Source organism: Gigantopelta aegis, chromosome 6 (assembly GCF_016097555.1).
Source record: "Gigantopelta aegis isolate Gae_Host chromosome 6, Gae_host_genome, whole genome shotgun sequence".
In the NCBI taxonomy this organism is placed as follows: Eukaryota; Metazoa; Mollusca; class Gastropoda; order Neomphalida; family Peltospiridae; genus Gigantopelta; species Gigantopelta aegis.
Window position 1 is genome coordinate 76,407,851 of NC_054704.1, and position 22,898 is coordinate 76,430,748.

General features: G+C 34.9%; 1 protein-coding gene across 4 annotated transcripts in view; it reads left to right on the plus strand.

Annotated features, from left to right (window-relative positions):
- LOC121376547 (myelin transcription factor 1-like) overlaps positions 1–22,898 on the plus strand; it is a 49,682-nt gene that overhangs the window by 9,412 nt on the left and 17,372 nt on the right. For 2 of the 4 annotated variants that reach the window (XM_041504456.1, XM_041504458.1), the window contains exons 6-13: positions 1,991–2,233; positions 3,250–3,322; positions 4,833–4,873; positions 5,698–5,788; positions 8,406–8,467; positions 12,652–12,762; positions 17,915–18,488; positions 22,416–22,619. In XM_041504456.1, the coding sequence (XP_041360390.1) occupies positions 1,991–2,233; positions 3,250–3,322; positions 4,833–4,873; positions 5,698–5,788; positions 8,406–8,467; positions 12,652–12,762; positions 17,915–18,488; positions 22,416–22,619 (1,399 nt within the window). Of the gene's footprint in view, positions 1–1,990; positions 2,234–3,249; positions 3,323–4,832; positions 4,874–5,697; positions 5,789–8,405; positions 8,468–10,767; positions 10,843–12,651; positions 12,763–17,914; positions 18,489–22,415; positions 22,620–22,898 lie in introns of all 4 variants that reach the window. The other 2 variants (XM_041504457.1, XM_041504460.1) reach the window with 2 other exon arrangements.

The window sequence follows — 22,898 nt, forward strand, 5'->3', positions numbered from 1 at the left end:
ACAAAAAAACAAACAAAAAACCCAAAAACACCAATAAAAAAAGGGGGTGGGGGGAGTAGTTTGGTTATCATATTGTTGTGTGTTGGTAGACTTTGAGAAAAGACATACTCCTTATTTTGCCTACAAAAAAAAGTGCAAAGGGGTTTATAAAAAAAACACCTCGTCTTTTAATTGAACCGAAGATGATATCGATCTGACTTTCACAGGCAGTTCCGGTTTTGCTGGACCGATCAAAGTTTTAATATTATTATTTTTAATAAAGATTTCAAGATAAACTAAAAAAAAAATAAAGATGTTTGTAAAGTGATCTCCTAATGTCAGATACATTTTTGTTATTTTCATCTTCATCGAATGAATCGATCGCTGTGATAAAATATCGTCAGCTGATAAAAAGTAGTTTTGTTTTTGTAAAGGCAGTGTATATATTATTTGGCACTCAAGATAAATGATTTTAATGATAAACACTACCACTTCCTTTGTTTTTATAAGCTTTCATATCCCCTCAAAATGAAAAGTTTACAATATTTTATAAAGAACTGCTGAATAAACAGAATAACAGAAAGTAAAAATCATCAGTTTTAACCAATTATATCTGCAACTGAGGACAAAATATCAAACGATAGTTAGTGGAAACAAAAGATAGAATGACCGTTCTGATCACGTGACAAATATGGTGCCAAATAAGAGGGGATTTTTCAATCGGATATTGCCGAATCCATAAAAAATAAAATGTTTTCATTGCTTACATAAAATATAACTTTTATTGTGTCTATCAAACATACAAATGGATACAGATATTGGACAAAATAGAGGCTGTTAAAAATACTGTTAAATTACGTTACGGTAACTGTCGTAAATGTTTCGTCAATTGCTTTTTCGTACACAACGCAGCTTGTTTTCTTTGATGTCCAGTGTGCAGACTGATCGTTTGTTTTTTGTGTGGAAAAAAGTGCAGTTGAAAATAGCGGAGATAGGTGCTGGAAAATAAAGAAGGGCACTCAAAAATAAAGGAGGGCGCTCAAAAATAAAGGAGGGCGGGGAACGTAAAAGGAGGGCGGCAAAATGAAGCAGCGAGAACACTGCAACACTTTGTTAAATCTATGATCAAAACTCCTTTCATGGATTTACTTAACGTTAAGAATCATACTCTGTGGCAGCCTTGTGTAATGTTTCAAATACGATCATATATGACATCAGTAAATAAAAGGCGCTAACTGCAGTAAAAAGAAAAAGGGAATTCCCCATTTAAAAGTTCTGGTCTGTATCGCACATATGTGCAATACAAAATAAATTTATCACATGGTTTCAAAATGTCTAAATATTATTATAGTAAGATTGAACAGGTATACAATTGACAGAATTAGGGGATAACCCTACTGTGTTTTCCGATTTGTGGAGGTATATTGGTGGTTTTATTGTCGCAAATTTAGTTTTATTGGCGATGTGTTGGCAGAGCCAATAAAACGGTAAATTTTCGACAGAAAAACCACCAATATACCTCCACAAATCGGAAAACACAGTAGGGTTATCCCTATTCTAATTAAACTGTTTGCTGGTTGATTTTAAATAGGAAATTGTCACATTTTTAGTAAGAATAAGCAAATAAACATCACCAGCTGGTGACGTCATTAGGCAGCCCATTAACAGATGATGGGTGGTTGGACAGTTAGAGGCTCGAACATAGATGTGTAATTTGACATATTTAATCAGATCTAATAAACGACTAATAAAGAATAATATGTTCATTTCTGACATAAAAACGTCTCAGTATTTAACGACTTCTGTACGTAATATGAACGCGACAGAAGTTGTCTTTATGACGTCGTTACAAAACAACCCTGTTCTTTGCTTAACCTATGACGTATTTCTGCCAGAAAATTTGCAACCGGTATATCGGTGATTTTACCACGTGAAATTTTTAGTGGAGATCCAGTCAGATTCGTTTTTACAAATGTGTTGAATTAGAATGCATATTATAATTTATTTTTAGCTACTGCTGCCTTCAGCAAACAGCTGACGAGCACTAAGCCTCCCGATGAGGTGAAGAAAGAGCCGAAAGACGACATTAAGAAAGAGGACGACGATGGCGGGAGTAGTTCCGACGAAGACGTCGCCAACTCTGACTTCACAGTGTTGGCCGAGTGGGCCACTGATGGCTCGGACGGAGGACCCAAACTTGGCATTCCCGGGGTCAACCAGGAGGAGCCGCGGGATGATTCCAAAAAAGATTCAGGTTAGTCGCTGATTTGTATGATGAGCATAATAATATTGTCAGGTATTCCAAAGCATTGTTGGATTCATAGGTGGGTTACAGATTCCGTGATATCCCCTCCTTCCCCCCTCCCCCCACCCCGTTGGACATGGGAAGATTTAAAAAGAAAGAAGATTCAATTCAATAAGTTCACTGATTTTGGTGATGAGCTTTATAATATTGTCAGGTATTCCAAACCATTGGTGGATCCAGAGGTGGGTCGCAGGTTCCAGGACATTCCCTCCCCCCCCCACCCCGTTGGACATGGGAAGATTTAAAAAAAAGATTCAGGTCGATCAATTCATTGATTTGTGTGCTGATCATTTTAATATTGTCAGGTATTCCAAAGCATTGGTGGATCCAGAGATGGTATCACAGGGGTCCCGTGACCCCCACTCCCAAGTCCCATTTGAAGTCCTCTTTTTAATGATTTTTATCAACCACAATATATATACAACAGTAAATTGCCATGAAAATGAGTGTCAGGGCATCTTTGTTTCAAGATATTCAAGGAGCATACCTTAGGACCGTCCTAGTGGTCAAACTGGCCTGGTACTTATAAAACGTTTAGAGTATAGAGTCTGAGACAGTAATGTCATGACAATGCCATACAAATTGTATGCGTGTGATGTCATTAGAGACTGAGTCTGGACTCTAAAAGTCTTATTAGCACGGGCATTTGGCAAACTCAAACTTGACAATTTTAGATTTTTGTGACCCCTCTTCTCCCCCACCACCAATTACAAAAGTCTGAATTCACCCCAGCAAATTATAGAGGCTTAATAATTCCTCAGTGGTTGAGTGATTGTTTCAGGGGCAATTAGTGGTGGTATTGCTCAATTCTCAGTTCAGGGAGGGATTTTTTTTTTTATAATTGCCTAAAACGTTTATTTGTCATTGACAGTGACAGACAATGCTTTTAAATGAACACAGTGTTTAGCCCAGATGAAAGATGATATTTAAACGGTGTTTGAAACATTGAGTGTGTTGTGTTTCAGAAGGCAGCAAGTGCCCGACTCCAGGGTGTGATGGCACGGGACATGTGACGGGACTGTATTCTCACCACAGGAGGTAATGATAAATCTAAATCTTTTTCTTTTATCTACTTTTTTTTAGATAGAGATAGATTAACCATACATTTTAAATTACAAATTTCTCTTTAGTATAATAATTGTTTTTTGTCTTACCTTAAAGTAAAAAGGCAAAATATAGGTATTACTTTTCAAATGGTAATTGCGTCAACGTTTGCGTTTAAAGTTAAGTTTTTGCATTGATATTAGTTTCTTCCAAGCTACAAGTCCTATGTCAATGAAGCGTGGTTTATAGTTCTACCTGTGTATGTTCATTACAGTGAAAACACTTTATGGTAGGCCCATTGGACTATTTCTCGTTACAGCCAGTGCTCCACGACTGGTATATCAAAGGCCTTTGTATGTCCTATCCTGTCTGTGGGATGGTGCATATAAAAGACCCCTTGCTACTAATGGAAAAATGTAGCGGGTTTCCTCTCTAGGACTAAATGTAAAAATTACCAAATGTTTCACATCCAATAGCCGATGATTAATAAATCGGTGTGCTCTAGTGGTGTCATTAAACAAAAACAAACTTTTTAGATAGAACTAGATTATTCATGCATTTTACATGACAAATTTCTTTTATAAAATGAAGTGACTAATCCATAGATGCAAATAAGCAAAAACACCAAATTAGTTTGGTGTAGGCGAGACATTAAATTTGGAAATTTCTTGTTTATTACACTGTTTTTAAAAATACCTCTAATTAATTGTATTTCATTTAAAGCTTTTAATGTATGATGATATTAATTTTAACCTTGTTACATAGGCTTGTCAGTAAAAGTATACAACCAGTCAGTTTCATCAGTTATGGTTTTAACTTGAATACTGTGTATATGTATATACCACAGATTATAGTATAGATTCATTTCTCTTGCTTGTATCAAAAAGTGCACGGTTCGGTCATTTTTGTGCACATATCCTCTGGACTATGTTGTTTAGTAAGGTGACTAACATATTTGCCTCATTTAAATAAGTAGCCTCCCTTGAACAACCTGCATGGTTTACCAAGATTTTATTAATAGCATTGAATAAAAAAAAACCTGATGGATTAACCACAAAACCCAGAGCTGGATATTCACAACTCTTCAGCAGCTGTTAACAATATTATTGTTAAAAATAAAAAAGATGTCACTGTGTTAAGTACAGAAAAAATCCCACCACTGTTGTACTAAAGAAACTCACAGACAGTGAGAGGACACCCCGTAATGTGGTACTAAGTATACCAATGAGTAAGATCTAAAGCCCAGGGCCCCGTTCCACAAAGCGATCTTATCCCTAAGATCACCTTAAGTGCATAGCTACCTTATGCACTAAGGTGATCTTAGTGCTAAGATCGCTTCGTAAAATGGGGCCCTGTACCCCATTGTGTCACTTTTATTATTTCTCATTTTATGAGTCATCAAAATTATGCTTGCTCTCTCCAGAGTTAAAGGCATCTTCGGTTGTTGGCATGTTTGTGTAAAATGTTTCATGAAATGTTAAAGTGTTTACATTGTACCTTGCAGTTTGTCAGGATGCCCTAGAAAGGACAGGATTGACCCAGAATGTAAGTACTGTAAACCGTGAAAAAATTGCGTGCATATAAATTTCGCGTTGTTCGCGTCCATCCTTATGTCGCGAAATTAATACGCACGCACTATTTTCCAGTTTGAAGTGTGCTTAAAGTAATTTGTTTTGTTTTGAAATATTTTATTGAGAATAAAATTCACAAAAAGATTCACTCTACAGGCACAGCCTATACACGAGCTCTCCTTGATGGTGACTAATCGTTAATTGTGTTATGTAACTTCAATCAATGGCGACTAATCGTTTATTGTTTTATCTACCAAAGGGTGTTAACAGTTAACAACTGAAGCTGTGAGTTGTGATTCTAATACAGGCCTAATCCCTTCTATAGACTCTGTACTAGGCACAATTTCTTGATGTAGGATAACAGAATATTGATTTACAGACAGTAACTTTATAACAATTACAGTGAGCTGTCTTTATCCACCTTTTTTTTTTGAGCTGTCAACGATTGTTCGCGAAATTTACACGTCGCGAACATGCACTAAGGTATACATTCGTGAAAAAAATACGTTGCAATATTAATACGGTTTACAGTAACCTCTACTTTTGTTTATAAAATCTAAAGTTCTACTAGTAAAATATAAATTGTGCCCATGTAAAATATAATCATCAAAGTAATTTTTGTAGTAACCTTAATTTTCTTAAAAGGTTTAATTGTTGTCAAGGTTGTTGTAAATCGATTGATTGATTGATTGATTGATTGATATATCTAATGCTGGTACAGTGTATTAGTTTTCTAGTTGCCACATTTCATTTGGATTCAGAGCTCTGATTTTTTTCATGTTTCTATTTCAATTTCAGTGCTTGCGATGCATGAGGGGTCAGTGAAATGCCCTACAGTTGGATGTAATGGTCGTGGACATGTTAATGGAAATCGTAACCATCACAGAAGGTACGTGTAAATAAAATACCTTTCAATTCATATGTTCATGAATATCTCTACCACACAGGGCTAATAACAACACAGATACATACCCAAGGGCAAAAATATGATGTAATCATTGCCTCTAGTAGGTGGGTGGGTGGCATGGGTGATGTGATGTAGGACATTTTTTGTGGTTTTTACTACAAATTCCTAAGCATTAGTAGGGGAATGGGTGGGTCGTAGCCCAGTGGTATAGCACTCGCTTGATGCGAGCTTGGTTTGTGATCGATCCCCATCGGTGGGCCCATTGGGCTATTTCTCAGCAAGGGATCTTTTATTTGCACCATCCCACAGACAGGATAGTACATACCACGGCCTTTGTTACACCAGTTGTGGAGCACTTGCTGGAACGAAAAATAGCCCAATGGGTCCACCGACGGGGATCGATCCTAGACCGACCGCGCATCAAGCGAACACTTTACCACTGGGCTACATCCCGCCCCTTCTAACCATCGGAGACCAATCTATATAAATTTTATGCAATCTCTGCCTACCAAACTGTAGTCAAAGATTCCCCATCTAATACAACAACAATCCTATGTTTGATGTTAAATAGCTTTACATTGAGAACTTTCGAGCTCTATAAAAACAAATTAACATAATAATCAGTAATGCACACGCTACAGGAAGAAACCCGTCAGCAACTATGTATTTAACCGGAACATTTTGAAAGGGGGTGCTGTCGTGCTTCCTCGTGTAGTATGTGTATTAGTGATTAATATGTGATTTGTTTTTGCTTTAAGGAGCTAGGAAATAATCCATATAAAGGTATTTAACATCAAACATAGGATTGTTATTGTATAAACCGGGAATCTTTGACTACTGTTTGGTGCACAGAGATTGCACAAAATTGATATAGATTGGTCACTGATAGTTACAGAGCATAATAACTGCCAAATGTCCATCTAGCTCTCTTACTGTCAGATAACTGTCCAAATGTCCATCTAGCTCTCTTACTGTCGGATAACTGTCCAAATGTCCATCTAGCTCTCTTACTGTCAGATAACTGTCCAAATGTCCATCTAGCTCTCTTACTGTCAGATAACTGTCCAAATGTCCATCTAGCTCTCTTACTGTCAGAGTACTTGGACTACCAGCCCACCTACCCCAGCCTATGCCCCTGATTAGGAGGTAAAATAAGTTGGGAAGGGGGGGGTAACAGAATGGGGAGTGGGAGTGGGCATGCGTCACTGTCTCCTCTTTGAATCTGAACTTGTTCTTTAGGGTAATGAGAAAAACCTGTGTCTAGAAAAGTAGCCATTGATATCAAACATGGTTCATGAATGTAACTGGCCAGTCGACATACTGACATAATTTATTAAAGCAGGCTGAAAGCCAAATAAATTATTTTCCAACTATAACATAGTGACACAATGTTATAATATATTGTTGTTTCTTAGTATAATGTTATACAATGTTCACGACATTTAAACTAGTTTTATATATAGTATTTTTCAACTAAAGTAGTCTCGGAAATAGAATAAAAATGATTTTCGTCAATTATTTCTTACATATTAAACTGACAAGTAAATATTTTGTAAATATCTATTTAATGATAGTCTACCTAATTTAGCATTTACTTGTTTGAGCGCTCATTGATGTTCAAGGTGGTGTTTACTCTTGAAATTAAAAGAAAAATGTCAGTAAACAGGTGATCTGTGCACTTTATTGGAACAGACTATAAAAACATTTGGTCAACATGTGTCAATTTCATTGCTGTTACAATATGTGAGGGACTGTTTCTGATGATGGTTTGCCCCTATCCCTCTCCAAAAGAAAATATTTGTAGTCATTTATAAGTAACTTTTGAGCAAAACTGTCAAGAGCCATTATGAGTGATCCATTATACCGGTATTAAAGGTGCTATCTCAATGTTGCCCAAGGTCAGTTATTGCAAATCATTTTATTTTTTTTATAAATTTTTTATTTAACATTTAAAGAAGTCACCATTAACAATATGCCCATAAATGATTATAGGAAATAATTTTATCTACTGGTAGAAAATACATTTTTATTGGAGAATCTTTCACAGCTTGCATTATATAGCACCTTTAAATTGTTGCAAGATTGTGTAAATTTCTAATGTCATAATTAATAATTTATGCTGTAATTCAAAATAATCAGTTAACTTGCAGTTTTAAATTAAAAGTTTGTTTATGGGTAAATGAAATTGACACATATCGATCAAAATGTGTTATAGTCTGTTCCAATAAAGGTCACAAATCACCTGTTTACTGACATCTTTAGTTTAATTTCAAGAGTAAACACTACCTTGTACATCAATGAGAGCCCAAACAAGTAAATGCTAAATTAGGTAAAGTGTCCTTGAATGGGTATTTACAAAATATTTAGATGTCAGTTTAATATGAAAGAAATAATCCACAAAAATAATTTTTATTCTATTTCCAACAATACTTTAGCACAATGTATTATCATGTTTTTACAGTATTATACCCAGGTATTTTAACCATTTTAGGTAATGCATGGTGGGGGATACATGGTCTATATGTAGGCTTATAAAACGGTTTTTTTCTCTCTCTTTTTTTTTAAACAGAAAAACTTTATATTATGTTTGATTTTACAGTTTATCTGGCTGTCCAATTGCAGCAATGGGCAAACTAATCAGTGCACAAAACAACAAAAAGGGTAAGATTTCTTCACAACTGTGTAATTTATGCTTAAAGTTTAAAACTAATTCTTTTAATGAATCAAACATGAAAAATAGTTTACTTCTGTGACATTAATTTCAGTAATTACATGTGTTATTCCATAAAGTACAATAGGTTACTTTTGTTTTAATTGCTTAACATTAATTAATAATTGCAGAGAATGTTTCATGATTAAATGCATTAACATGTATTATATGAATGTTAAAAAGTGATACATTGTTATATTTTTAACATAACACTATGTTCTAAGTTGATCTTGTGACCTCCCCAGCTCTTGTGAATGTACAACACTTTTAAGGGTGAGTGTATTACAGTGGTCTCTTATTGCAGTTTAATTTTTCTTGTTGAAGTAATTGTTATTTTTAAATACAAATGCTGTTTTGTTTTATTTCAAAAATGTTTTCAGAATTGGAACTGTTATGGGGGTAAAACATCAGTTTTAATACCCCATGAGCAAAAGCTAGACCAGGAATGTTGATTTAGTCTGGCAAGTTTGTTTTTCAACACTGATTATGTAATGTAAAAACACCTGAGGTTGTATTGTTAATGTTGTTCTTGATAGTTTTTATAGGGCTGCATCAGCCAGTCTAAAAAATAACCATCTACTTGTTTCACTGATAACACATTCTTAGTTTGAGGGTTGTTTCTGATAACGATGTTTCAAATATCTTTTATTTTATCTTCATTAACCAGGGGTTTTTTTGGGTTTTTTTTTAAAGGAGGGTTGAGGTTGTAAACCCCACCCACCCAGCAATACTAAATAAAACAAAAAAGTGAAAAAAGAACTGATGCATACCCAAAAATAGGTTTTCAAAACATCTCCAATCTTAATATTTTATTTTAATACAGATTTGTTTGGTTATCGTTCAGAACCCCCATTAAATTTTTACCTGATTCAAATTACATAATCAGTGTTTCATTACCATTTCTTTAATATTTACAGTTATCTTATTTATTGTGGACAGTGTTTTCTTCTGGTTATTCCAGAAATTAATGTACTGGTGATGGATTAAAATTCTGCTTTTGTATTATAAGTTTTTGTTTTATACCACACCATTCATCCCAGTATAAATTTTTAAAATGTTCTGTTTGTTAATATCATTGCATTACCTTCCAGCCCATTTGTTAATATTAAAAATGTTCCACTAAACCAACATGCATTTTATTCTGGAATTGCTGTTTGTACATACTGGATTTAAAACTTGGTTTTTGTGATTTCCAGTGTGTGTACAGTAGGGCCTCCAGGAGTCCAGAATACTGGACTCGAGTACTCAAGGGTCAAACTCGACCCAGACACGAGTACCCGACACTTACACTAGATGATAATGAGACTAAGGAATAAAGTCAAATAACATGATGCATCTTAATTCCAGCGCTGAACATGGATGCCAAATCATGTCATTGTATTGCATTCCACACATTCTCATAGCCCTATAAGGTAACTGGCAGCAAGCATATGGCAAAATTACATAGTAAAAAATAAGATTAAGCGAGAGTGCTCTTCCTTGCATGGGTACTCATGCTCTGTGAATGGACTCAGTTGTGCTGGACTTGGTCCATGCCCGAGTGCTCGAATACTCTTGGAGACCCTAGTGTACATTACCATATAATATTTATTCCACAATTTGTTCCAATAAAACTTGACTTTAAAAAAAATTTTTTTTAAGATTTTTGCCCTTTTACAAGACATTTGTAAAGAAGGGTTTTTACTTTATATACAGAGATGAAAATTTCCAAACTATTTTTGAATTCTGGATTTTAGTGCCAGTCTTTTCTTAATCTTTGATAAAGAGCTATGATGGCACCCTTCTTTTCAAGGCCTTGCAAAATTATTAAGATTTTCTTTTTTTCACCTGTAGTCAATTTCATCTCTCACCAGACAGATTTTTGGTTCTTTGCTCCTGCACTTCAATTAATATATTATATACCAAAGGCGGATCTAGACGAGACCCCCTAAATTTTGCGACAGTTATGATTTTATTATATATTTTTTTTTTTTTTTTTTTTTACGATCACACTCTAAACCTCCCCCAAAGTTCCCTGGCATTCCGCCTCATGTCTTTGCCCCCCCCCCCCCCCCCCCCCCCCCCAACCCCCAGATGGATTTTCTGGATCCGGCACTGTATACCTAAAGATAGCTCTACTAACTTGTTTGTTTATTGCCTGTGAAGCAGACTGGAATAACCTTGGCTGTTGCTTTACTTTTACACACCGAGCAAGGCTGAATTTGTTATTAATATTGACTAACATTGAGTATTTGAGCCTTGACCATTACAGGAGAAGAAACTGCGCAGAATAACATTTTTCACAATCAGAATGAAATTGTTGATTTACCCGGCATAGGCAGTGAAGGTTAGAGCATTTGTCATTGGATGACTCTTTGTAATCATGGTTGTTGTTTTCAAATACTATTTTCCATCCTGAAAGCTTGCATTTCTGTGTTGGTACCAGCTGTTGTCATTTTCTTTTGTTTAATGTTTTTTTTTTTTTTTTGCATAAAGTTGTGTACATTATCTTCAGTGAACAAAAACAAAAGCAGTTAAAAAAAATAATCAATGACTTGTCTTTGCAAAAATGTTAGATTTTTTTTTTTAGTTTATTATAACATCATATAACAATTTTTTTTTTTTTTTTACTAAAACTCCAGTCAAAATCAAATTTTACTAACAATTGGAACTAATAGAAATATAACTGAAATGCATTTTTCATTTCCTTGTCAAATCACTTCAATATCTGGCACGTTTGCTTGCTGCATCCTTTGTTGGTGTTTTTATTTTTGTTACTCTGTTACTCGTATTTCTGTTTTTGATGTTGTGTTATTTTATTTTGCTCTTATAACTTGCCAGATTATAATCAGGGATAGAAATGTTAGATTTTTTCTTCAATTGTTCGCATTGTGAAACATAAGTTTTGTGCATTCATAAGAACTGGGACAATGTACACAAATGTTACTGTGTGGTTGGAAATGGTTTTCATTAAATATTTCACTGTAAAATATTTTGCAAACAAATCCAGAAATAAATGCTTTTTAAAATAAAGATTTTAATATCCAGTGAAACCCCTTTAAACTGGACCCTCTTTAAACCAGAATTTCCTCAAAACCAGATGTTTTTCATGATCCCTCTTTCACAATGTCTGCCTACCAAACTGTAGTCTAAGATTCCCGATCTAATACAACAACAATCCTATGTTTGATGTTAAATAGGTTTACATCGAGAACTTTCGAGCTCCTTTATAAAAACAAATTCACATATTAATCAGTAATACACACACTACAGGAAGAAACCCGTCAGCAATTATGTATTTAACCGGAACATTATTGAAAGGGGTGCTGTCGTGCTTCCTCGTGTAGTGTGTGTATTAGTGATTAATATGTGATTTGTTTTTGCTTTAAGGAGCTAGGAAATAATCCATGTAAAGGTATTTAACATCAAACATAGGATTATTGTTGTATGAACCGGGAATATTTGACTACCATTTGGTGGGCAGAGATTGCACAAAATTGATATAGATTGGTCACTGATAGTTATAGCTCCACAAGGTTCAATGGGTAGGTGTTAACCACTGTCTTTAAACCAGAATTTCCTCAAAACCAGATGTTTTTAATGATCCCTCTGTCAGTGGCATAGGCAGGGGGTGGGCACAGGGGGAAAAGCTCCCCAATCAAATGTTTTTTTTTTTTTTTTTAACTATTAAATTTTGTGTGGGTTGGCCTGCCCCCTCCCCTACCCCAATATAAAATCCTTGCTAAGCCAGTGTCTTTTTTTATACATCAGTACAGAACCTCTAAATGAAATACCCCTTAAAACTGTAACTTATTACTCACTTTTGTTTATGCTCCTTAAAATTCAAATTGGTAGTTTTACTACCTCCAGTTAAAACCAGTTAGTGTGTCTTAACACAAATTTAAGACATTAGTAACAAATGTAAGATCATTATTGAAAATATTTTTAAAATTTGGCTAAATATTAACTAATAACAACAGACATGTCAGTGAAAATAACCAAAAGGTTGATAGAAAACCAAATTTAGGCCTATGACAAATTCATATGTTTTATTATCACAAGCCAGGAAAACCATTTCCCGACGACCGACTGATGTTTCTTTACGTTTTGTTTGATTTGTTGCTATTATGTTTTGTTGTTTGGTTCTTGGTATTAGGACTCCATCTGGTGGTGTTGCCAAAACACAATGACCCGTCTCGGGCGGTCCTAGCGGCTTGTTCCGAGGCGGAGCTCATCAAACTAGCTGCTAAGGAGACCTTTCAGCCAGGTTCGTATTTGTAGCTGTGCAGTTTTTCTTTTCTGCCATTTTTCCTTTTTTGTTATAGCCCAGGCCAACTATAAAATTTATTGTTTTCTGTAACAAGACTCAACATTTATGTTTATGTAATGAACTGCAATGTTTTAAAAATTAACAGTTTGCAAACTATTTAAAATGAAAATGTAGGCTTATTTTGAAAAAGTAGAAATCTACTATTCTGAAAAAAAAGAAAGAAAGAAATATATTAATTCTTGGTATTTCGAAGGACAAATTTCAGTCACTAATAGTTTCATAAATGTACACGGTACAAAGATGTAATGTGGGATTGAATATATATATCAATGGTAAAGCACTAGCTCGATGCGCAGTCAGTCTAGGATCAATCTCCATTGGTGGGCCCATTGGACTATTTCTCATACCAGACAGTGCACCACGACTGGCATATCAAAGGCCATGGTATGTACTACCCTGTCTTTGGGATGGTGCATATAAAAAATTCCTTGCTGCTAATCAAAATGAGTAGCCCATGAAGTGGTGACAGCGGGTTTCCTCTCATGTGTGGTCCATAAGCATATGTCCGACGCCATATAACCGTAAATAAAATGTGTTGAGTGCGTCATTAAATAAAACATTTCCTTCCTTCCTGATATGGATAGTTATTGATTAAAAGCATGTTGGATTGTAGTTAAATATTTGTTTCTGGTCTACCCACTACTAAAATGTTGGGTCCAGTTACAGTAATGCATTGTTAAAGGATGGCCTTAGTCTTGTTGGGTAACAGTTGGTTAATTAATAATTGAGTTTACAAATGAAATTGAAATAAAAAAAATTCACTATATATAATATAGAATTAGATTACATTTCTTATACATGCATCTTTGATGTGTTGTATTATTTTTTGACATTGTCTGTCTGTCTGTCTGTCTGTCTGTCTGTCTGTCTGTCTGTCTGTCTGTCTGTCCGTCCGTCCGTCCGTCCGTCCGTCCGTCCGTCCGTCCGTCCGTCCATCCATAAACATTTCGTTTCTGTGGCCTATTGTATCAATTCATATAAGATCATCAAACCTTGTATGCTAATAAGCTACAACTTGGAATGGTTGTGTATTGCATACCATAACTAGATCAAACATTATTGAACATCAAAGAAAATCCTTGTCCAGGTCATATCTAACTTACAAATTCATATAGCATATTCAATAATTTGTATGCTTCTTAGTTGAACTCCTAATGGGTTTGTCATGTAGGTCACTGGTGCTCTTGGTTTACTGGTTATTGCATACAAACTAAAAGGTCAAAATTACTTTCTGAAATGCCAACAAACTCCACCATCAGTCCGTGTCTTATAGGAGTGTTCTCACAGTGTGACTTTCATTAACACCTTGCAGTGTGTTCACTAGCAAGTGATTTAAGATGGCTATGATCTTACTAGGGATGGGTATTGTGAGAACTTTTATATCATAATATAATATCACAATATGGGCTTCCTGTACATACCACTGAAGAAGGCATTTAAGAAAATAATTATTAAAAAAAACAGGGATCGAACTTAACGACTGCACTGACGGCAATTGCAGTCATTGAGATAAATTTCCATAGGTAGAGAGCATCATCGACGGCACAAAAGTGCTGTCGGTAAAGCTCCTCAACAATGACAAAATGTATACACTTAGTGTACATTATATTATTTGCCAGTATTCAACATTTGCACGTTTGAAATATGTCTACATACAGCAAAATAACGTTTCAGTCGTGTTTATTTGCTGCAAATGTTACTTTTAAATTAAAAACAGTTGCCATAGGCAGGCTCAAAATTGCAGTGGGAGACAAATGTTTAAGTTCGAGCCCTGAAAAAAGTTGAAGTTTATTATTTAAAGCATAAAAATTGAAATGTACTTCATTGTAGTAAAACTTATTTAATAATGTCCGGCCCTTTTTTTTTTTTTTTTATCACATCAGTGGAAATTTCTGAGTCCATCAATACAGATAGGAAGTATCAAAATATATACATATTATTTATCTGAATCATAAAGTATCACTATACTGATAATACCATACTTCCCTAGTTGTCAGCACAGCCATTTACTTTACTTCAGAGCATACCTTTCTCAATCAACTGGCATCGTGGTTACGGCATCGGACAAGGCTAATAGGTACTGGGTTTACAGTTCAGTACCGGCTCCCACCCAGAGCGAGATTTAACAACTCGATGGATAGGTGTAAGACCACTACACCAATTTCTTTCTCACTAACAGCTAACCGCTAACCCACTGTCCTGGACAGACAGCCCAGATAGCTGAGGTTTGTGCCCAGGACAGCGTGCTTGGATATAAACACGAAAATAAGTTGAAATAAATGAATGAATTTCTCAAAGAGCCACCTATTTTTATATGCCTGTTTTTGACAGGTCGTATTATTATGATGTGGCATTGTTCATCCATATGTTAGTAAATGTTTTGTTTCTTATCAATTCATATAAGATGGTGGTGTGTTGCATACTGTAACCAAGTCATCATGACCTACTTTTTATGCATTATTACACTTTAAAGGAAATCCCTGGCCAGGCCATATCTGCCTCATCTGTTCATATAGGATCATAAACCTTTGCATGCAAGTACATCTTGGGATGGTGGTGTGTTGCTTTACCATAACTAGGTCACCATGACCTACTTTTGATGGACTGGCGTCATGGCAGGCCATCAGTCTACAGGCTGGTAAGTACTGGGTTCGGATCCCAGTCGAGGCATGGGATTTTTAATCCAGATACCGACTCCAAACCCTGAGTGAGTGCTCCGCAAGGCTCAGTGGGTAGGTGTAAACCACTTGCACTGACCAGTGATCCATAACTGGTTCAACAAAGGCCATGGTTTGTGCTATCCTGCCTGTGGGAAGCGCAAATAAAAGATCCCTTGCTGCCTGTCGTAAAAAGAGTAGCCTATGTGGCGACAGCGGGTTTCCTCTAAAAACAGTGTCAGAATGACCATATGTTTGACGTCCAATAGCCGATGATAAGATAAAAAATCAATGTGCTCTAGCGGCGTCGTTAAATAAAACAAACTTTACTTTTACTTTTGATGGGCATATCATGTACCTCACCGGTACTCTTGTTGAAAACAGTAAACATTCTTGACTATAGTTAAGAGTTATGGTGGTAGAAAACCAATAAAGTTCTAATTGATGTGACTTCATCACAACTTAAAATACTGAAAAACCATTACAATTTGGGGTTCTCGGACAACATGTGTAGCACTTTATTTAGGGTACCTCAAGTTTCTCTTAATGTTCCGTTGTGGTAATTATGTGATGTTACAAGGAAACAACAAGTTAAAAAAGCTACTTTGATGATCCTAAAAGTTAATTATATACCATAATAATAAGATTACATATTTAACCAACTGTACCCAACAAATGTTCAGATTTATGCTTGTTTTTTCTCTCTCTCTTGCTGTTGCTGTTCATATTTTTGTTTGTCGTGGCTAATTGTTAAAAATTGTCATTTGTTGTAACTGCCATAATTTCCTTTTTCTTCTTGTTAAAAATACAATAATTTAAAAAAAAAAAACCTACCAATAATTTCAGTTAAAAATCATAGAACAAGTAACAACAGATCAATAGATTTTTTAAGGATGGACTGATAATGGTGTTTCTTGTACATGGTTTAATATAATTGTTGGTTTTCTCTTAAAATTGATACATTTCTGTTTTTTTATTCCTTGGTAGGGTGTAACTCAATGATAGAGCACTCACTTTGAGATGCATTGGTCGCCAATTTGAATTTTCTTGGTGGGAACACTATTGTATTTTTCCCATCCCTATCAGTGCCCAATGAATAGGCTATAGATTTTCAAAGCTGTCTGAGCTAAGATAGCTTCGAAAATATGGGGTGCAGAAATAGGAAATGGCCCACTAGCCCACCAGACAGAACAGTATCAAGCAAAATTTACTAGTCAGTCAGAATGTCTACTAATCTATAAGCCTACAGCGTAGTATAGTATCATAAAATTGTAACAACATCACTTCTTTTTGCCATCCTGTGAAGTGTAAATATGTTAAGATATCTTTTTATTGCAACTTTTGCTTTTAATAGAGTAGAATCAACAGGAAATAAATGTTTTATTTGAATAGTGAGTTGGAAAAGGATGTTGTCATTACTCACCTGTGATAATTTTCACTCACATCTGGCAAGAGGACTCATTATATACTCATAATGTACTTTAAAATCAAAGCGTGAGATTTTGAAAAAGCTTTTAACTGAAATGCCGAAATGTAGTTGGCAAATACATATTGAAATTGGGGAAAGAAATTGAACATCAGCAAATGTTTTGGCAAACAAAAATGGAAACCCAAGGCTAGCCCTGTCATACTTTCTGGTCCCCTGCCAATGACCGTTATATAAATAAATATTCCGGGTATATATATTTAATGTTGTATGTTTATTTGTTAGAAAGCACATGTAAAAGATCTCTTGCTGTTATCAAGTGTTATAATAACCATGTGTTAGACACCAAATGGATTCTCCATCATTCTTTTATTATATTGTAAACATAATTATAATAAACATCATTGTAATTAAAAATAAACATAAAAAAGTGTTCTTTGTTTAGGTTTGGAATTGTACATGTAACTAATTCTTTGAAGGTTAACTAGTTAAACATTTTATAAGCAGGATTGCATACAGAATTTAAAGTTTGTTTTTTTTTAACAACACCACTAGAGCACATTGATTAATTAATCATCGGCTATTCGATGTCAAACTATATATTACAACAAAGACTTTAAAAGATGAGAAGCGGGACATAGCCCAGTAATAAAGCGCTTGCCTGATGCGCGGTCAGTTTGGGATCGATCCCCGTCAGTGGGCCCATTGGACTATTTGTCATTTCATCCAGTGCACCACGTTGGTATATCAAAAGCAGTGGTATGTGCTTTCCTGTCTGTGGGATGGTGCATATAAAAGATCTCTTGCTACTAATGAAAAAATGTCGCGGGTTTCCAATAGCCGATGATTAATGAATCTACGTATGATCTCTAATGTTGCCGTTAAACAACACAAACTTTAACTTTAAAACATAAAGTTATTCAATATTTTACACAAATTTTTCTTTTGTTGAAAAGTATTCAAGTTTTATATCATCTTTGTTTCATTTATTGTCCTGTCTTTACAGGTGGTTCCTCGTCCGATCGCGTTCTGCGCCCGATGATACTCACCAAACAACTAGATCTAAACACTTTTGGATTTGGCTCATCTGTGTCACAAGCGACTCCAAGAAACAATCTTGCGAAAGAACTTGAAAAATACAATCGTACACATCAGGAAGCTGCAGAGCCTCCCACTAAACCCAAAGTTTTGGTTCTGCCTCCGAAACCGAGAGATTTCGCCCCGGAGAGGCCGAATATTTTAAGTCGGCGTCCTCATTATAAGCCTCAGTATCGTTACGACCCTTCATCAAACTCAAACTCAAGTACTAGTTCAAATTCCAATTCGGCATCTATCTTGAATAGAAAGTCGCCCGATATTTTGAAACCGAAAGTGAGTCAGAACGTGCCAGTGATGACGGATGTGGCCCATCCGCCAAGGCCTGCTAGTGCCAGTGCCAGTCTGTTGTTGAGTCGCAGTGGCACAACGCTGAATATCCCACAGCCCGTTAGCAAGACACTCAGCGTGAATGCAGCGCTGGCCAACGCTGCGAATGCCAGGATCATTTCACAGGAAAACGGCATCACGTCTCCTGGCAGTGGGTAGGTTCACATAATGGTTGAAAACATTTTTAAAACATTTAAAAAAGATATTTTGTTTTTTGTTTTGTTATTCTCTGGATGTAAATATTAGAATTCAAAACTGGAGATTGTACAGTGCTAAAGATAGAGTGCACTGTTTATAATGAGACATTCGGCACTGTTTTTATGAGACATCGTGTACCGTTTTTATGAGGAAGAGAACAGTGTTGTTTCTTGGTAATGAACTCAACATCTTTTAGTGTTAATTCCATTTGATGGAGCTCATAGCAGGGTTTTCTTAGTTGTTTGTCACTCTGCTAATACAAATTTGAATTCAGTTTGGTGAATATATTTCATAACAAGAAAAAAAGAAAAGGTTTCAACATATAAAACAATTGATAAAAACATTTTCTAGACATTTGCTCGGATGTTGAAATGTTCAAACCAGCCCAGGTAATTGGGCGTGTGTGGAGAGGATGAGGGTGATTAGATATTTAGATAAGAAGAAATACAGAAATTATGAGGTTTATATGGGCAATAACTAATATAAGTACTAATGTCGACAAGTTATGCATGATTAAATGTATTATAAAACAGTTACCACACTGTCACAAAGTTGACATTTTATTAAAATAAAAGTTTAGTTAACTAAAATACACAGCTAACTAAAATACACAGCTGACTATAGGCCTATTTCTTTAACCAGACATATTTCCCAAGATTCCAGAGGAAAAAAATGTATTTTATTTAAGGAACTTTTTTTTTTTTTTCATTTCGTAACACTGAATTGGCCCTTTTTCCAAAGAAGACCCATTTATGTGTATGGTTTTAGCTTGTATGTAACATCCCCACCCCCAAAGTTTATCAAAGAAAGAGCATCTCTTCTGGTAATGGATGGTAAAAAGTAACAATTAAATGAGTAGTTATTTTAAAATACAACATTTCACATAATACATCTTGTAGAAACAAAATTAACATTACGATAGATCTAATAAATGTTTGTTTTTTAATTCATTGTAAGTATGTCTGATAATACTTCTATAATATACAGTCGGTTTCTATGTTTCTAGACACCTGATAATAATGGTGATTCAATGAAAAAATGGTTTGCAGTGTCTTACATAAACTTTATAGGTCTAGGCAGCATATGTTTGTATCAAGGATACACATTTCAAAGTAGAACATGAACGTTTTGTTTTGTAAAATTTGATGTTAAAAATAATTTTATTTCTCTTAATAATAATTCTATATTTATTTATTAATATGGCACTTATGAACAGAAATATTAAGACATTTATTGGTAAAACTTTAAATTTATTATTTTCAATGATGTATGCCACTCATTTGCAAATTATAATAATTTAACTTGTTATGGTTGACTAGTTTCACATACTTTGGCTGAATCTAAAAAGGCATAGGTGGTTTCCTTTCCAAATTTTTCAATTATAATCCAGTCATTTTTGTAACGCATTCATTAATGTGTGTATTTCTCTATCAAACTACTGACGGGCGTTTCATGTACCTCTGTGGTATGTGCTATCCTGTCTGGGATGGTGCATATAAAAGATCCCTTGGCTACTAATGGAAAAATGTAGCGGGTTTCCTCTCTAAGACTATATGTCAAAATTACCAAATATTTGACACCCAATAGCTGATTATTAATAAATCAATGTGCTCTAGTGGTGTCGTTAAATAAAACAAACTTTCTTCTGGGTTTGTTAGTACCTCACTAGTACTGTTGTTTCTTTAGATGACACCACAACTGGTACATCAAAGGCCATGGTATGTGCTATCCTGTCTATGGGATGGTGCATATAAAAGATCCCTTGCTGCTAATCAAAAAGAATAGCCCATGAAGTGGTGACAGTGGGTTTCATCCCTTAATATCTGTGTGGTTCTTAACCATATGTCCGATCCCATATAACCATAAATAAAATGTGTTGAGTGCATCGTTAAATAAAACATTTCCTTCCTTCTTCAGATGAAGTATCAGAAATGTTTAAATACTTACTGATGATAGCTCAAGATTAAATTGTGCTGGGGTACCATTAAACGAACATATCTTCTTTAAGAATAGGTGGACAATATTTGAGAAAAAATTAGAACAGTTGCGCGTCGCATGCAAAACAATTGCTAGCTACCAGTTATATCCTAAACAAATGTCGATTGATAGGGTCAAGGCTATTTTAAAATTAAACATAAAACATGGGAATTATTAAAAGAGGAATGGGACATAGTGGGGGAAGTGTAAGGCCACTATGACACAGGGGTGCTGAAATGGGAAATATCTGGCTAGTCTTGATAGACCAGTACCAACCAAAATTTACTTGTCCACCAGAATTTTCAGTAGTCTTGTCAGTCCACATCACAGAATAATATTATAATTTTATGAAACCCCCCCACCCCAAAACATTTCACTTCAAATGACCATCCAGTATTTTACTGAAAACATGTTAATAATGAGGTTAACATAAGTTTTTGTTTTAAATTGCAACTTTTGTTTGTAAAATAGTAGATTAAAAAAATGTATTTTTATTTGAACAGTTGATTCCATATTTTAAAACTGATCTGTCGTAATTATTTTTACATATATTTGACAAGTAGATATTAAGTACTTTTCTGCACTCCTGTAAGTACTTTTCTGCACCCCTGTAATAACTTTAATTATTAATTATTAGCTGAATTGTGTGCCTAGAACAGCATGCTTGAACATTAAGTTAATGTAAACATTAAAACAAAATTATGACAAGAGAAGACAAAAGCTACTTGTGTTAATTTAGAGTAGGACTAAGCAATCACATAGTCGAGGGTTGCTAGTAATGGGAAATAATATAAAGTTAAATAGAACACCATAACATTAATGACATACAGCTCTTTGGGGGCAAGAAAGATTCACAGTTTATACTTATTTAAAAAAAATTAAAACCCATAGTTGTGAACTGTATAGTGATTACTGGTAACATTAATGGGAGGTGATCAGGTGGAAAAGAAAAGAACCTTTAGAAAATGTAATCGAAATGGTCAGGTTAAAAAGAATCTTTAGTGGAGAACTAGCGATATTAGCTGCTTCTGTTTTTAGACTTGCAATAGTTTATGCTTGTATGTTAAACACTGACAGGAATACTTCGTTAATTTCATTAAGTTTTTCGATGCTTGATTTATATATAGTGTTCATACAATAATGTTACGGAAATAAGAAACTTTTACAAATGGCTGATGTGTATTTTTGTGTTGGGGCTTCGTTAGACATTCATTAATCCATTCCTTTACAAATGACTCTGGAGTCATGTTTTGAGGCAGTTCATTTTTTCTTCCTCTTTTGTGTATGTACCATGTTGTCATACTGAACTTTTATACCATGTTTTGTATAGTCTATATTGTTGAGTACTCGTATTATGAAAATAAAGCATATATACAGTCATCTAGCTGTCGTGTTTATTTTTCTCTTCATTCTTACAATATTTGAAAGACATGATTACATACTATGATCTCAAAGTTTCCATTGGTTAATCATTATATAATTTAGCCAATGAATATGTGGCTAACAGATTTAACACATTCATTGTATCATTGTTTATCATCCTTTTCTCTGGGTTTTTTCATGTGGCTTGATGGTTTTTTGTGTGTCATTTTATATGTACATATATCACACTACTTTGATTTTTAATGTTAATAAATTCTGTTCAAGTAAACCATGTATAATTTAGCATAAATCATTACATAAAACGGGTTGTGTGTGTAATTTAAAACTTGAATGTTGCCGTATATTTCCGTTAACAGCCAATTTTTGGTGTCATTTTATATGTACATATATCACACTACTATGATTTTTAACACGTTAATAAATTCTGTTCAAGTAAACCATGTATAATTTAGCATAAATCGTTACATAAAATCGTTTTGTGTGTAATTTGAAACTTGAACGTCACCTTATATTTCCGTTAACAGCCGTGAGAGCCCCGAATCTGGATTCAGTGTGTTTGACGACCCACTCTCTCCTAAGAGGGAGGCGGGTCGCGAACTTCTGTCATGCCCCACTCCTGGCTGCGATGGTTCAGGTCACGTGACCGGTAATTACTCGTCTCATCGCAGTCTGTCAGGCTGCCCCATGGCCGATCGCGCCATGGTAACGGCCAGTCAGGTTGAACAGAAGTAAGTGAGCAGTCTCGCAGTAACTTCTGCAGTCAGTTCTCAGCCTAATCAATTCAGTTGCTCTATTTGTTGTCATTTTTATTTCATTTTTTGGTGTCAATAATTTATGCATGATTTATGTTATTTTTGCTTTAGTTCATTTTGTTTCAGATTTCAGTGTATTGTTTGCATGATTAATTATACCATCTTCTGTTGACATTTGTTGTTATTATTTCTATTTTAATTTTTCAATTTTTGTACTTTTGAGTTCTCTTGCTTAAAAGGTACATGGTCCTCTAA